We start from the raw sequence: 15400 nt of genomic DNA on the forward strand, positions 1-15400 counted from the left end.
ACGGTGCTAACTCACGGGGTTCGGACATTGGGCGATCAAAAGATGGAGGACACAGAAACTCAGGGGTAAAACTGCCTCTCTGGTCCAGCGCTGTTTCTCCACTTGGAGCTTGGTCGTTTGGATACTAGGCCCCGGTTCGTCCGTCAATGGAGCTAACAGACGGGATGGCTTTAGGGTCCAAGTACAACTTGCCTGGTCTGGATATGACCTCCCCGAATGCTGTATTATACACATGGCTTCCTGCACGTTGATCGCCAACTCGTGGCCTCCGGGAGTCTGGCACGTGCGCCAGGGGCCGTTGAAAGGTCTCCACTGGCTGTCCAAGACAATCTTGGAGGCAGGCAGACGAAACATCCGAAATTGCCAGGGAACAGCAGTCCAATGAGGTTGCTATAAGAGGTTCATGAGTATAGGTGCCTCACTATGTTGGAGAATGAACAGATGGCCTACATAGTACGGAGTATATGCAGGTACCTTATGTACATGTACATACGGAGTAGGTACATGTACATAAGACACGGAGTATCATATACGAGACCAAAACATGTGTGTTTGTCTTGTTTGCACCTATACATAAGACGAGAACAGGTGCCTGTCCCTGACCCGTGTTGGAATCAGGCAATTATGGGGATTCCTCACTTCAATAATCAATGTCAGGAAAAAACCCCCCACACTCGGTGACCGACCCTTTCTCAAATATGTTGTATCTCAAACCTACCCAAGGGGCGACAACATACTCCGTACTCCGTACACCTTTGACAGATGAACCAAACCCCGAGGTGCGGCCAACCCCAAAGTCGGACCCCCGACCCGCCCAGTGCCCAGAGGCCATTCGGCTCCAGGCAATGGCACACGAAGCCGCAACCTAATGCATCTAATCAAACTAAATGCGCCGTTTAATAACCATATCGAAAACAGCCCCAGGCCAGCTAGCATGAAACCTGAAACACCACAATTTACGATCGCAGCACCAACACGAGACCCTGGACACATCGTGTTTGTGCGAGTCGCGTCCGGAGCCAGAATTGTGCGTTTTTTTCGAACACCACGCAGTATTGGCTTCTCGTCGGATTTCTTCGTGGCTTTTCACATTGTGCAAAACAATGGCTGGTCACCTTCAGGCGTGAATACGAGATAAAACTGTGTCTTGTCGCGCACGTCCCTGAAAGGACAGAGTGGAGCTCGAGTGGGGCGGATTTGCCTCGCGTGCAGGTTCAAACTACTTTCGGTAGAGCTCTGAGAGGATAGTGCTTGGGAAGAATTCAAGGGGTTCGTACCTTTGATTCAGAATTGCTAATTGATTTGCCTTTTCTAAGGCTAGCTTTGGTTTTTCGGTGCGAGGGGGAAATTTCAAGGATATCTCGGACGAGCTTGGACCAGGCTCGGGCCTTGGTATTTTGTCTACTCCGTACGGAGTACGGAGTAGATGGTTCTTGATGGGAGAACCTTGCAATTTAGATACACTTCTATCACGTATATAACAGTGCTCTCTATTGCTATATCGTTCTAGTGTACTATTCCGCAAATCCAAATCTATCCCCCTCTCGCCCTCACGAAGTTCTATTCGCAACGAACGTCTTGAATGGAAGTACCAAGCACGGTGCGGATGGACACACCAGCTCTCGATCCAAGCCCTTGAACTTCGGGCCATTGGGGCCGCCAACTTTCTTGGCCTGGCCGAAGATCAAAGGCTCATTGGGCGGCTGGTCATCGCCCCATTTCCCGTTGAAGTTCAGCCACCCCACCGGGTCTTGGGAACTGGCAGACTGAAAAGCACCGGTTGTGATGCTGTATGTGTACATGTAGGCATTTAGCACGGGGTCCCATAGTATACCACGGTCTGTGTAGTCCATTAAAAACCCGGCGAGGAGGTTGATTCCCGGGATAGTATGGTCGTGTTTTCTGTGGGGTCGGTAAGTATATCACACAGGTCTTATAAAGATGTCTGGTTTACCCTGAAATTGCATAGTTGGCATGCGTCCCTTGCGCGGAGTACGCATAGGGCCGCTTATCTTTCTTCTCAACCGCGCCGTAGGTGAATGCCTGGCCTCGAGCATGCTGGCTATACCATATTGCGTTGGGGGTACCGTTGACGAAGCGGATCATATTGTGTTCCCTTGTTTTCATTTTAGAATAAATTTCAAGCAAGGCAGTTCTCACATTTACCAGTCTCCGATATGGTCACCGAATTCCAAGCCTAGGACTCTGCCACCCTTGTTGTATCTGATATGGAGTCAGGAATAATGCCGACTGGAGAATATCGCTGTGCTTACGCATAGAAGTAAAAGTAGAAAGCATCAACAGTTTGGTCGTCGCGATCTATGACAATAATAGCACTCGCGGTACCACCAACCGTTCGTCCTTGTGAGTCTGGTCTGATACCTCGGAACCAGGCTGGTTCTGGACTGGCTTCGATTCCTTCTGAGGAGGTTAGATAGACGCTGGCATTGCTCAAACTATTTAATGTGTCAAGATTGTTGAGGTTCAAGGGCTGCTGGACTCCCTCGAGCGTTGTCCAGTTGACATTGGGTTTGGTATGGTCGAGCTGTTGCTGGATATCGCTCGGCATGTATGTGTCCTGGCTATGGAGCCAGACCAGGGGTGCTATCGAGATTGGTTTCTAAACTAAAATCAGAGCTGGATCTATTGGAGGGCTCACCATATTCCAAAACATATAGTGGGATATTAGATGTAGCTCTGTCGCTTAGGGATGCCCAGACTGGTTGGTTTGGAGATAGAGCAAGCAGTGCTAACAATATAAAACGACGCATCTTATGTGACGGCCTTTCAGGCACTAGAGACTAAGGGATTCTCTTTAAATAAATATAGCATTAATCAGATTCTACCAAAGATTCGACTTTTGCATGGTTTCCTCTAGATACTTATCAGCATGACCTCGTCACGGGGATGAGAATACAAAACTAGTGGATGGAGACATACCGTGAGCTGAGGGGCAGTTAAACAATTAGTTTAAGCAATATAAGGCCATAGGCAGATTATTCTTCGTCGAGTCTTTTTGCTATTTGCTCGAAGCCTTGTATCCCTGGAGGTGAGTGATCTCCTTGACGGGGATCATGCCAGTGTTCCGGACCAGCAGATCACAGCAACTCAGCTCGATTCTTCACAATTTGGACGGGATAGCCATGCCTCATAGAGTGCATCGAGGGAAAGATTTTCCCTGAAATAGGGTGGGATTGTTGAGAAGTGACCTGTTTACCTCTCTTATCCTCCGGAATATAGTATGCAACCCCGAGCAATGTGATCTCCATGGGCCCATGAAGGTGCTGGCGTGGTAGTGATAACTATAATTTAATACCTCGCTGTTTATTAGAAAGGGTACAATCTCCATATCACACTTCATAACTGGGACATCATTGCTCTGGGTCTCTGTTAGGATGATGTCACCTGTCGATGCACTGGAGCCCTAGCCCCTCATGACGAAACGTCGGGATGGTTTCGAATCAATTTAACTTGCCTGCAGACTGCAGGTAGCTCTGTGAATATGTAATTTCAAATATCTCGGAACCGTTTATGTGTCCACCTATAGAGGGCGCTCTTAGGTTCATCTGTATAGAATCACGAGATCCACTACTGACCATACATATCTGCATCAGTCGTTGTCAGCAAAACAACACGTTTTCTAGATTGCATGCAAGCTCGTTTACAATGTGCTTTTTGAGTTGTCTTTCTCTTCAATGTATGGAAAAGCACAAAATTGCCCTGTTCCCATACTTTCAACCTATCGGAAGGTACACATAATCTTTCACCTGTGGAACTCTTTGGACCTTCTGTGATGGCTATATGTAGTGAATTCGCTATGATTTTGTTTCGCTCGTCATGATGAGGTAAAATGTAAGGCTAGTCAGGTTCGTGAATAGTGGTTACCTATGAAGCATCCATCCCGGCTTATCCGAAGCGCAAGCCATGGATAAGGTATGGCCTCGAAGAGCAACATGCCAGCATCAACAGCTTGTATCCAGAAGCCAGACAAAAAAATGGGATTAAACCAAAGGTCATATACAATGGTAAGGTCGTTACTATCAGATATTGTGGGGCACGCTTTGTGACACCTAAGGCCACCCACGTTATTGGGGCTTCAGAAGAAACCGTGATGAGGCAGAGCCAGAAAGATCGAAATGATATTTATGTCAACCGAGAATGCCTATATATAACTCTTGACTAATTAAACCAGTAAATATCACAGTTGCCGCTGCCTCTCAGCCTCTTCTTCCTTTTTCTTCATCAACTTGAAAAGTGACAAATCCAACGGAATACGTTCTCCAAGCCAAGTCGCACGCTGAGTATGATTTCGCTCTTCCTCCGAGTCCACCGTGTTGGGATGAATGAGAACACTAAGCGGGCCCCGGTTGATAATCAACCAGGGAATGAACGCTCCAAACTGCGCCGGCGTAAACAAATTCACTTCGAACATGGCGATTGGGTGAGGGCCGACTGGCCGGTCGAAGAATGTGTAAATTCGTAACTCGGGAACTGTTGGATGTGAGTAAGTTATCAGATTGGAACGGCCAATTGGACCCCGCAGTTAGACGGCCGGGCGATACAGTCTCCGGAAAAAAGAACTGCGCTACTTACATTCTCGTCGGACTCGTTCCCAGAGGGCTTTAGCATATGTAGCTTGTTCCTCGTTGGCCTAGTTGATGCGTTAGTTGGTTGCAATCTTGGCTTTATCCAGGATAAATGATGGCCTACCTGGAAATGATAGATGTGGATATCGAAGCCTCCGCGCCGATCTTTGGCTAGAGGATCCGGGAACTCCTCATAGGCTTTGCTCAGTACGCCATGCTGAGGGTTCTTCAATGACTTTCCGTCTTCGGTTCTCTCGCTGCGATAGAGTTAGTGTCTTGACTTCATTGTGGTAGCATCGGAGACTTACTTTGACAGCGGCTCGAGGTTTTCGTACCCCTCCAATGGAGATGGGTATGAGAAAGCAAATTGATCAGTCATGCTGGGTATATTGTAGTATCGGGATCTTGAAAATGAACAGAGGAATGTAGTGGTGGGTCAGGTAAAGGTGCACGACGGCAGATATATGTGGAGCAACGGGTTGGGTTGATCAGCAGGGGCGCTGGGTTATCAATCAGCAAAGAATGGGGTGAAAAATGCATAATCTCGGATCTATGAGCTCCAATCACTCACAATGTTGTCAACGAACCCTGCAGTAACATCATCTGTCAAGTCCACTGTGACGGGGAAATTTCCGCACTCTAACCAAGCCGCGGAACAGCGCGAGGGGCTTACTCCGTCAACTGCATTGAATAGTACCCTTTTTGATCGAAACGTTGGGATTGATTCGAATATCGCTTTGTTTTTGGACAGAATATGTATTTCGACATTTAAAACAGCATTGAGAATGAGCAGGCAGAACTTGATTAATGACATCCTTGAAGATTGTTTTGCGTTTCTCTGTCATCCCTCTCCACATTTATATATCAACCCAAGTAACATTTCCAGACGCATTCATTCAACATTATATGATTTTGATATTATACGGATACTACGAATGGATATATCCACGAAAAACACGAGGAAAGCTTCCTCAATAAATGGATCATGAAAAGTAACCAATATACACCTTGGTATCACCGCTAACTGTAGGTCCCGAACGCCAATTATCAAAAACACCTAATAAGAGATGCTACCAAGCAGCCCGAATGTCAATATGACCATCGTCATTCACGTATTTGCCGCGATCCCATTCCCGTCCCTCGCCCTTCTTTGACCATTGTACATCCTCCGGTTTGCTTTCGCCGTCCACGCCCGTGAAGGCGGTGTTATTTTTCCATTGGCTGATGGTCGCCTCGTTGATTCCAGCTTTGCGTAGTCTCTCCTCGCCCTTTTGCCTCCAACGCTCACGATCGCGTAGCGCCTCCATGGCCATGTCCCAATCATCGTCAGCGGTCATGAGCCCTGCAACCGCACGTCGGGAGGACTGCTGGCCCATGGAGTTAGAATTGTCATCGTCTAGATGTACGTCGGTAGTCGGGTCGTAGCCGGGGGCAAAATGTGCATCAATATTGCTCAAGTTGGGTTTGTAAGCACCTCGCCCGCGTGAGCGAATGGGCGCTTCGTTCTGTCGGGGAGGAAGTGGTCCGACAAGGTCTTCTAAGGGGTCGGATTCGTTATCCGTTTCATTCTGACGTGCGGCTGTAGTGTGCGGGGGCGACAAGCGGTTATGCTGTGAGCTGGGTTTGAGGCGAGAACGGCGGGAATCATGTGGCGATGCATCTTCCTCCTTGGATCGTCGAGATTTGTACAATTCCGGTGAACGGGAACGGGAACGGGAACGGGAACGAGTAGAAGGCGCAGACCGATGGTCTTGCCTTCGATGGCGATGGCGATCGGTGCTCCGGTCCCTGCGCGGAGAACGGCTGGGAGACCTAGAGTATGATCGATCACGTCGCCTCCTACCGTGTTCCTTGTCTTTGTCCCGTCGATCTCTCCGAATTGACTCGTGATCCCGACGTACATGACGATGTTCGCTGCGGTGCTTGTCTCTCTTTCCAGTGATGTCGTGGTCATCAGGTCTTCGTCGGTGCCTGCGCGATCGGTCTCGTTCCGTAGAACGGGAACGGCTTCGACTTCTTTTTCGATGTGAACGATCGCGATCTTCTCGATCATTCCCCCGATGTTCTCTTGACGCTCTTGCTTCACTTCGATATTCAGACCGTCTCGATGAACGGTCTGTTGAGGTTGGCGCTGAAACACCTGAATTTTTCGAGACTGGATCTCTCAGCTGACGCATGCGCTCCCGTGATTCTTTTTCTTCCTTCAGCCGGAGGGCTGTGTTATGACTGTCTGTGACTTTGATGAGATTTCGGAGGAAGCGAGTATTGGGCTTGGGGGCATTGCTAGCTGGCCTGCATTGACTGTCAGTCTTGTACTTATACAAACCCCAATTCCGGAGAGAAAACCAACTTTGAAGGCATAAATGCACTTAGTCCTTGAGTCGAGTATTTAATAGAATTCTCTTTAGCCTCCTTGGCAAGAATCTGCGCAACATAATCGTCGTCCATGATCCAACTGAGCTGTAGATCGCGGGGGTTCAATTCGAAGGGGGTCGAAGAGTTTCAACGAGGGCAACGAGTGAAGAATACTAGTGAAAATATGTGCTATGCCATATCAAACAAGAACAAAAGCAGAATAATTTCGAGTATCTTCAAAGAAGATTCCGGGAGCTGAGAGAGGCGAAGACCATCGCGCCTTCCAAAAGCCGATCTCACCGCCTTTGGTATCGGTTATCGCGATAATTGTTTACCTTCAAATGTTATGGACCCCTCCAAGCTCCGCGGTAATCTTCATTGATCGTCACATTCCACAAGCAGAGTTCTGATCTGCAAATTTCCTTAATATGACGAACTCGTCATCCGAAGCGCTTGCAGCGCTCCAGCAGCTTGAGGAGCAGGGGGATTTGAAGAAGCGCCTTACGATTGTTCGCATCAGCGAGTCAATCTCCGCGGAAGTGGGGGGATCATACCCTTCTCCTTCAAAAAGAACCTCCGACGTTTCATTCTCAAATTTCGATGACCCAACTCCTGCCTCGTTAGAAGCTGATCTTTCACATTACAAGGTATGCACGACTTGCCTGAACACTGCGAATGCCGCTGCCGAAATCAGCAAAAACTTATACTTTTGCACAGGAACTATTTGCTAAACTGCGATTCTCCTATCTCGAGCAAGTCACGAAAGAGAAATTCTTGCGCTCGATTGTTGGCGATCCGCCGGTGATTGTCGGACACAATGAGAACATGGAATTGGAGACGCAACTGGCGGACGTGAAAGCCGAGCTCAAGGCGCGAAAGGAAGATGCCCGGATCATGATCGAGGAGATGGAGCAAATGGGCCGTGATTTGGCAAGCCGTAAGTGAGCCGTGACCCTGAAAGACGAACATATTAGCTGAAGCTTTGACCGCGCCATGACAGGTTACAAGAATGTCGAGCTTCAAACAACGCAGCTTTCGACATTGCCAGCTTCGATCGAAAACCTCGAATCTACAATCGCCACTCTCCGCGCCAAGCAGGTCGCCAATATGGATCCTTCCGATCCTAACAACATGTTATCGTCGCGAAACCTTCCTCTTCCTGCGACCTTGGCGCTATTGGCGGAACGCGAGGCGGAATTGGCATCATTGAACCGTCAGCTTGCTGCTGTCAAAAACACATTGCCCCGAAAGAGCCGAGAGGCTGAGGCGATAGAAAGAGAGTGCAGTGTGCTTGAGCGACGGAAGTCAGATGCCATCATGCAAGCGCGTGAAGCACAGCGCAAGAAGCAACAGGGCGAGAGTGATGGACTAGAAGAAATGGGACGTTGGTACAGGGGAGCGGAAGAAACCCTGAAGGATTTGGTGGGGACCAAAGCCTGAGCCTACAGGTCAAGCCAAGGCTTTAGACATACGACGACACGAGGTATGAACGATTGAGCTTATCTTAGGTAGGTGGGGATCGGGGAGCGGCGTTAGGGATCTAGGTAGGAGGTATCTACCTACTGTACATATATATGGGTCCACAGATACTATTACATTTTTGAGTTACGAAAACATAGGATTTGAAATCATAAAATCGGGTTCCAAATTGAAGCCTTTCGGCTGTATTTGATTCATTGTATTGCATGATCGTAGAACATGAGACGCTATGATGCAGTCATTTTGAACCTCCAGGGTATGAAGGTGCCCCAAGCGAAACCCGACCGTACTCCGTTTTTTAAGGAATAATGGGAGTGATTTACTCCTCATCCTCCTCCTCCTCGGCATCCTCACCACCGGCAGCGGCGGCGGCCTTCTTGCGGCGAACGCGACCGGGGCGGCCACCACCGAAGGGAGAGGTGAGAGAGAAGTCGATGTGCTTCTGGGAGTCGAGGCGGACCATGAACGAGGGAACGTTGACGATCTGCTTGCCGACGCGGATGTGACGCTGCTTGATGAGGACACGGGCGTGGTGGATGGACTTGGCGAGGCCAAGCTTGTAGACGCAAGTCTGGAGACGGCGCTCAAGGAAATCCTCGACCTTGAGGGCAAGGACGTAATCGAGCTTCATGCGGGACTCATCGAGCACACCGATGCGGACGAGACGGCGAATGAGGGCATTTCCTTCGAAGAGACGCTTGGGGTCCTTCTCGTCGAGAGTGAGGAGCTCACTGTGGAGATGAAAAAAATTAGCGCAATGTCCACAATATTTGCCTAGGCCCGATCGCTCGGATCCTTCGCATGTCTGTAAATTTTTCGTTCACATACCGAGCAGCACGACGGATCTTGGACAGGGTGAGCTGGACGCGCCACACCTCACGCTTGTTGCGGAGACCGAACTCGCCAACAACCTTGAGCTCAGAGTCACTAGTAAAAAGAAAAAAGGTTAGACGGATGAACGCGACATAACCAGAAGCACGCTTCTGATTAGTGGCCGGAGAATACTAACAGACGAGCCGACTCGAAGGCTGTGATGGAGTTAGCGCCTAAATCTTGAAATTGAGGGTTTCGATTGAAATTGACTTACGACGACGGGGGACCTTGTAGGTCTTGGAGGAGACGCGACTGCACAGAAATCGATTAGAACAATGCGATGCCTTCAATTATCGATATACTCACGGGGCCATTGCTGCGGTTAGATGGGCGGTGGTTGTCGAGGAGGTCGAACAGTCAAAGACAGGTTGAGAATTTGAGTGTGCGTGGATGCGAGCCCTATTTGCCTAGTCCCAATAAGGAAACTCACGTAATCCGATTGTTTCATTGCGCTGATTGGCGGAACCTGGAAGTAGACCCACTCTACTCCGTACATCAAGCATTCATCTGAAGCTATCAAGGTTTGTAGATCTGTGTCAGTGTTGCAAAATTAGAACATGGAATCCGTCCGAGTAAGGTATTGAATACTGTGTGAAGATGGTGGTCATTATCAGGCGCCGTACTGATGCAGTTTCTCTTGGAGAGAAACGTACCCAAGAATCTCCTTGCAATTTGCATCCACAGTCGAACGCTGTTTGGATGCGAAGAATATTTGGCTTCCCATAGCAATTGAAATATCATCCGGCAGGAAAATGGCAGCTATGTGTAGTATACTCGACTTGGTGCCTATGCTTCCCGAGTCTTGCAACAGCCCAATCGTTAACTGAGTTCGCTCCGTAGTTCCCTATCCTCCAATAAACTGGCCAAGATATAAGTCGATGAGGCCCATGTTCTTCAAATCCTCTGCTTTATACAATGTTACTCCTAAAGTTTCCTTGTGTGAATTACCAAGTACTCATTTCCTCCATATGCTAACTAAAGTCTGCCGTCGATACAAATACCTTGTTGATTTAGTTAAGGATAACATCTATTATGACCAATCACTTGTGCTGGGTGAAAAAGAATTGCATTAGAAAGTGATATCTTGACATAGAGCTGTTGAAAAATCATCGATATGAGTCTGCTGGCTTGAGATGATCATCTATTGCTCTGTCAAGGGTATACCTAATTGCTGTCTGACAGCCGTAGACTTAATACATCATTGAGAATCTACTTGATATTGGGAACTCAAGTATCTGAACTACTTCCAGTACACGGAACAAAAAAAGTTCATTCTACTTTCTGCTCGTCTCGAAATAATGATTGGCTCAGGTCCATCAATCTATCTTTGACATCCATTGTCGGTCGTCCATGTCTACTGAGTCGGGCACTATACAAAACACTATACAAGGTGAAGAAAATCAGATTAATACGGAAGACGTAAACAATTTGGGGTAAAACTATCTGTGGAGATAATTTGTGCATAGCAAAGGAGACGGAGAGGTGAGGAAAGACTATCTACTGTATACAGTCGGCCTTGGAACCTTTGAAACATTTACGATGAAGGACGACTCACGTTATGATTGGGTGGAGATCAATGTATTACGCTAACCCACATCGAGAAGCCTTGGAAAATTAATTAATAAGTCCCAAATAGGCTAGTGCGATTCCAGGGCTTTAGCGAGTTAGCTGATTACCTAAGGTCATCGATCCCACAAATTCCTATCCGACACTCTAGTTTTCTAAGGTGAAGGCCCGTCGACAATCAACCACCCAGCACCAACCACAAAACCGCCGTCATGCCTCACTCGTACGGTCTGCGCGCCGGCACTCGGGTACGTTTGAGCTTCCTTTGCGACACGCGTCTTTTTTTCTACTGGGAGGACGACTGGAACAACCGAATACGCCTTTGTGACTTGGGGAGGATGAATGCTAACGACACCACGAACAGTATGCCTTCAGCCGTGGCTTCAAGGAGAGCGGTATGATCCGCCTCTCTACCTACATGAAGACCTACCGGTACGCTCCAAAACCTCGAATCTCGAACGAACGACAAGAATTGAATTCTGACAGATGTTTCTTATAGTGTTGGTGATATTGTTGATCTTAAGGTCAACGGTGCCGTCCAGAAGGGGTCAGTACAATCCTGAAATTCCCTCTCAGCGCTCTCGCTCGACCGCCCACTGCGATCACACACCATGGGCAATGCGAATCCCGACAGAGAGACGTGAATCTAACATGTGAACAGTATGCCCCACAAGGTCTACCACGGTAAGACCGGTGTCGTCTACAACGTCACCAAGTCCTCCGTCGGTGTCATCCTCTACAAGAAGGTCAACAACCGCTACCTCGAGAAGCGCATCAGCGTCCGCATCGAGCACGTCCAGCACTCCCGCTCCCGCGAGGACTTCATCAAGCGTGTCAAGGAGAACGCCATCAAGAAGCGTGAGGCCAAGGAGAACGGTGTCCACGTTCACCTTAAGCGCCAGGCCGTTGGTCCCCGTGAGGGCCACTTCGTCAAGCAGGCTGGCAACAAGCCCGAGACCGTCGTCCCCATCGCCTACGATACCCACATTTAAAGGATTCGTCATCGAATTGGGTCGGTGTGTGCGGTTGTTAGGTGTTTACTGGGTTTTCAATCCATTTTTGCCTAGACTGAAATGGATTTTGATACATGAGACGAAGCGCAAAGGGTTTCGGATGCCCTGGCACATCTCTCGCCTGTGCATAGATTCCCCTGAATGAAACAAAATCAAAAAATTTCCGAGTTCATGTCTACATCTTTCCTGGTCCAGTTTCGAGGATTTCATCTATTGCTCTAGACTTGTTTGTAGTGCTGTTCGTGCCCGTTGGTTGATCGACAGCTCCACATCGGTCATTTGTACGATGTACGGAGTGCCACCATTGAAGAGGCTTCTAACTAGCATTTTCAATGCCTGGCCTTGCCAATTGCACCCGGGTATTTCAATTCCGATGCTCCCGAATAGCCATGAATCGGTTCGTTGGAGGGTTTGCCCATCTAGTACACTCCACGATCGGATACCTTGGTGTCTACGGATCTGACCGGTTTCCCTTGATTGATTACATTGATGAGCCCGGAATAAACCAATATGACACGTCCTCGGTCCAAATGTGAAATATCGGCAGTAGATTTTCCCCTTAGAAATGCGGCCTCCACAGGGGGAGCGGAGAAAAAAGTCAGACCCGCCCAGGAAAAGAAATATTGCTCCGGACAAAACCATTCCATCACCTTTCCTTGTACTCCGTACACCATTTGACCATACTTCTTTTTGAATTGTCATGATTTAATTTGCCTCGCATTTAACGTTATTCTAATTCTTTTCGACGACATCTTAGCCTTTCTGGCGGCTTCTACTTCCGTCCTCGATGACCTTCTCAACCACCGCAGCCCCCAGCTCTGCGCCGGCGCAACTGGGGGACACGTCTCCATCATTGAATAAAGATCTTATGCCACAATCGCGCGAAATGGGGGATGTCATTCCGAGCCGGACACCCCCGGCGAGCCAGGAAAAGTCTGACGCGAAGCCATTTGCACATTTCGTTGCTGGTGGGTAAGTTTTCCCTGGAAGACGAATGCCATCAAGGCTTCATTGAAGGCCCCATGGACATCGATTCTGATTGGAAATTCTAGATTGGGCGGCATGACTGCTGCAACGCTCACTTCGCCGCTTGATGTCCTGAAGACGCGCCTGCAGTCTGACTTCTACCAGGCACAGCTTCAGGCTCTGCGCGCCTCGAAACCTGCACCGCTACCAACGTCCAACACCCTCGTCAATCTCACCCGGACTGCTGGCATGCACTTTAGCGAGACCTTCCAGATCCTTCGCTCAATACACGTCCACGAAGGATGGCGCGCGCTATTCAAGGGCCTGGGACCGAACCTGATCGGCGTGGTGCCCGCACGTGCTATCAACTTTTATGTCTATGGAAACGGAAAACGCATACTGAGCGATTACTTTGACTACCGGAGCGCCGAGCAAACTCCCATGGGGATCCACCTGACCGCTGCTGCCATCGCCGGTATCGCCACAGGCACGGCAACCAACCCGATCTGGCTGGTCAAGACACGTTTGCAATTGGATAAGTCGAATGCCGAACATGGCAAGAGTCGCCAATACCGCAACAGCTTTGACTGCATCAAACAGACTGTGCGCCACGAAGGCATTCGCGGTCTCTACCGCGGTCTGTCCGCTTCCTATCTGGGTGTGACTGAGTCGTCTCTCCAGTGGGTGATGTACGAGCAGATGAAAATGTATCTTGCTCGCCGTGATGCCCTCAAGCACGCCGACCCTGCGTACGACTACACTTCGTGGGATTCTGCAGAGCTGTGGGGTGGACGAATCACTGCGGCTGGTTTGGCGAAGCTGATCGCTGCTGCCATTACCTACCCTCACGAGGTCGTCCGCACGCGTCTGCGTCAGGCACCGACCGTCTCATTAGGCAATGGCAAGGTTGAAATGAAATACACCGGCTTGGTGCAGTGCTTCAAGACCGTCTGGAAGGAAGAGGGAATGGTGGCCATGTACGGCGGTCTGACGCCACACTTGCTTCGTGTCGTTCCCTCTGCTGCGATTATGTTCGGAATGTGAGTTGCTCCCAGCTTTCTCGAGATCCATGCCATGGGCATTGTGACACGATATACTGACTTCCTTTAATAGGTACGAGTTCATCCTGCGGATGTTCGGCACTACCTCATAAACTGACCTCGATACTCTCGGGGCATTGCTACTCAACTCACTTGTTACCATTGTACAATATTTCGCTTCTATCACAGTTTCCGCTCCGTTTCTGTGTGACTGGGGAGCGGGTTTCTTCTGTTTGTTTGTTTTATTGTGTATAGAAGAGAAAACGGCCCTCCTGCATGTGTACGGCGCACGCGATCTGGGGTTACATTTTAATTTGAATAGGCGTCTCTACTCTGATTTTATCGACAAAAGGCAAAAAGATTTCTGCGTTAGTTGGCTCTTCTGCTGGGACCTACGATTCCGGGGCGAAGCTCTCCAAGCATTGCTCACGCTAGCCCGTTTGTGTATTATAGGACTTATTTGAGACTCTCCCAAATGTGGCAGGGCAAAAGAAGAAAGAAAATGGACCGAACTATGTCTTAGATACGCCCCAACCCCATGAGTACTTGTTCACTGCCAAGGCCAAAGCCACACATATGATGCATGCATGCACATAGTATATTGGTCATTGCATTGCAGAACCGGATGATCCTAAATGAGCGGAGTCAGGTTTAATTGCACTGCACTGCACTGCCACTCGACGACAGCTCGCTTTGCTTCCCCTCAAGTACCCTTCCTGGCCCCAATGACCTTTGCACTCCGAGATGTCACCATGGAAATCCAGTCAGGCACCATCCCGCTGCACAAATTCCTCGGGCATTAGGCTGCTCTACCCAGGCAACGAACACACCCGCGCCCACTCGTCCATGTTTTATCCGAATCCTGTTTTCACTTGCTGTGGCTCCCAAGTGTCCATAAACCCGGTCATGGTGCGAAGCCTGAGGTACCCGATCTAAAGCACTAAGCGACCACCAGCATTGAGCAGGCAGGGATTCGGGATGGAGAGATCCAATCCCTGCTCCTGACAGTGGCTCGGTTTCCTTTAACCGGATCTAGACAATGGGCTATATACTTCTTGTCTGGTTTTGGCCAGGTGCTATGCTCGACTTGGACTGTTCCAGGTTGCTCGCCCGAGATCCGCTGTAAGCGTTCTTCGCCCTCACTACCTTTGTTTCCTGATCCCAGCGCCCTGTGGTGTACCCCACACGGAGTACTCCGTACATGCCACTGCTCGTTGATTCCTAAACGGGTGAATTGGTTTGTGTATTGGTCATGCGTTCCGGAGTACTAGGTTCCGGCCATGACGTTGCAGGGCGAGCACCTGGGGCAAGTGGGTATTGAGGTATGAGATACGTTGAGGGCTTCGTGCCCGACTGCCAGATCCGTGCAGTTTTTCTGGCCGGGACGGGTTCTAGAACAGGAGCTAGTCGCTCGTAGAGCAAAGGGTAGATGGGCTGCCGCTCATGTTCTAGACTCTACAGAGTATTTGGTAGACTTTGGCCGTATGTGGAGAGGATGGGGTTGTTTGTGGATCGGTCTAGA

The 15400-nt window shown here is 49.3% G+C and overlaps 7 protein-coding genes across 7 annotated transcripts; 3 read left to right on the forward strand and 4 right to left on the reverse strand.

The window, feature by feature from the left end:
* Positions 1-1550: 1550 nt before the first annotated feature.
* Positions 1551-2569, reverse strand: N7457_005610 (uncharacterized protein; the record flags this gene model as incomplete). The annotated part of the gene is made up of 4 exons (XM_057176654.1): positions 1551-1902; positions 1955-2116; positions 2167-2223; positions 2274-2569. The coding sequence occupies 4 exons, from the start codon at positions 2567-2569 to the stop codon at positions 1551-1553; spliced, it is 867 nt and encodes a 288-aa protein (XP_057030956.1).
* A 1629-nt stretch (positions 2570-4198) lies between these two features.
* On the reverse strand, positions 4199-4965 carry N7457_005611 (DOPA 4,5-dioxygenase family protein; the record flags this gene model as incomplete). The annotated part of the gene is made up of 4 exons (XM_057176655.1): positions 4199-4491; positions 4594-4651; positions 4711-4843; positions 4895-4965. 4 exons carry the CDS (start codon positions 4963-4965, stop codon positions 4199-4201), a joined length of 555 nt encoding a protein of 184 aa, XP_057030957.1.
* Positions 4966-5656: 691 nt separating this feature from the next.
* On the reverse strand, positions 5657-7034 carry N7457_005612 (uncharacterized protein; the record flags this gene model as incomplete). Its single annotated transcript, XM_057176656.1, has 4 exons — positions 5657-6123; positions 6330-6671; positions 6760-6878; positions 6937-7034. 4 exons carry the CDS (start codon positions 7032-7034, stop codon positions 5657-5659), a joined length of 1026 nt encoding a protein of 341 aa, XP_057030958.1.
* Positions 7035-7369: 335 nt separating this feature from the next.
* On the forward strand, positions 7370-8381 carry N7457_005613 (uncharacterized protein; the record flags this gene model as incomplete). The annotated part of the gene is made up of 3 exons (XM_057176657.1): positions 7370-7588; positions 7659-7878; positions 7942-8381. 3 exons carry the CDS (start codon positions 7370-7372, stop codon positions 8379-8381), a joined length of 879 nt encoding a protein of 292 aa, XP_057030959.1.
* Positions 8382-8739: 358 nt separating this feature from the next.
* Positions 8740-9607, reverse strand: N7457_005614 (40S ribosomal protein uS4; the record flags this gene model as incomplete). The annotated part of the gene is made up of 5 exons (XM_057176658.1): positions 8740-9151; positions 9249-9347; positions 9430-9448; positions 9508-9545; positions 9600-9607. The coding sequence occupies 5 exons, from the start codon at positions 9605-9607 to the stop codon at positions 8740-8742; spliced, it is 576 nt and encodes a 191-aa protein (XP_057030960.1).
* A 1453-nt stretch (positions 9608-11060) lies between these two features.
* Positions 11061-11851, forward strand: N7457_005615 (60S ribosomal protein eL21; the record flags this gene model as incomplete). The annotated part of the gene is made up of 4 exons (XM_057176659.1): positions 11061-11107; positions 11224-11291; positions 11359-11406; positions 11521-11851. The coding sequence occupies exons 1-4, from the start codon at positions 11072-11074 to the stop codon at positions 11849-11851; spliced, it is 483 nt and encodes a 160-aa protein (XP_057030961.1). The 5' UTR covers positions 11061-11071.
* Positions 11852-12659: 808 nt separating this feature from the next.
* On the forward strand, positions 12660-13991 carry N7457_005616 (putative mitochondrial carrier protein (Rim2); the record flags this gene model as incomplete). Its single annotated transcript, XM_057176660.1, has 3 exons — positions 12660-12844; positions 12925-13878; positions 13952-13991. The coding sequence occupies 3 exons, from the start codon at positions 12660-12662 to the stop codon at positions 13989-13991; spliced, it is 1179 nt and encodes a 392-aa protein (XP_057030962.1).
* Between the last annotated feature and the right edge of the window lie 1409 nt (positions 13992-15400).

This window comes from Penicillium paradoxum, assembly GCF_028828445.1.
Source record: "Penicillium paradoxum strain IBT 22861 chromosome Unknown utg000005l_segment0_segment0, whole genome shotgun sequence".
NCBI classification, from domain to species: Eukaryota; Fungi; Ascomycota; class Eurotiomycetes; order Eurotiales; family Aspergillaceae; genus Penicillium; species Penicillium paradoxum.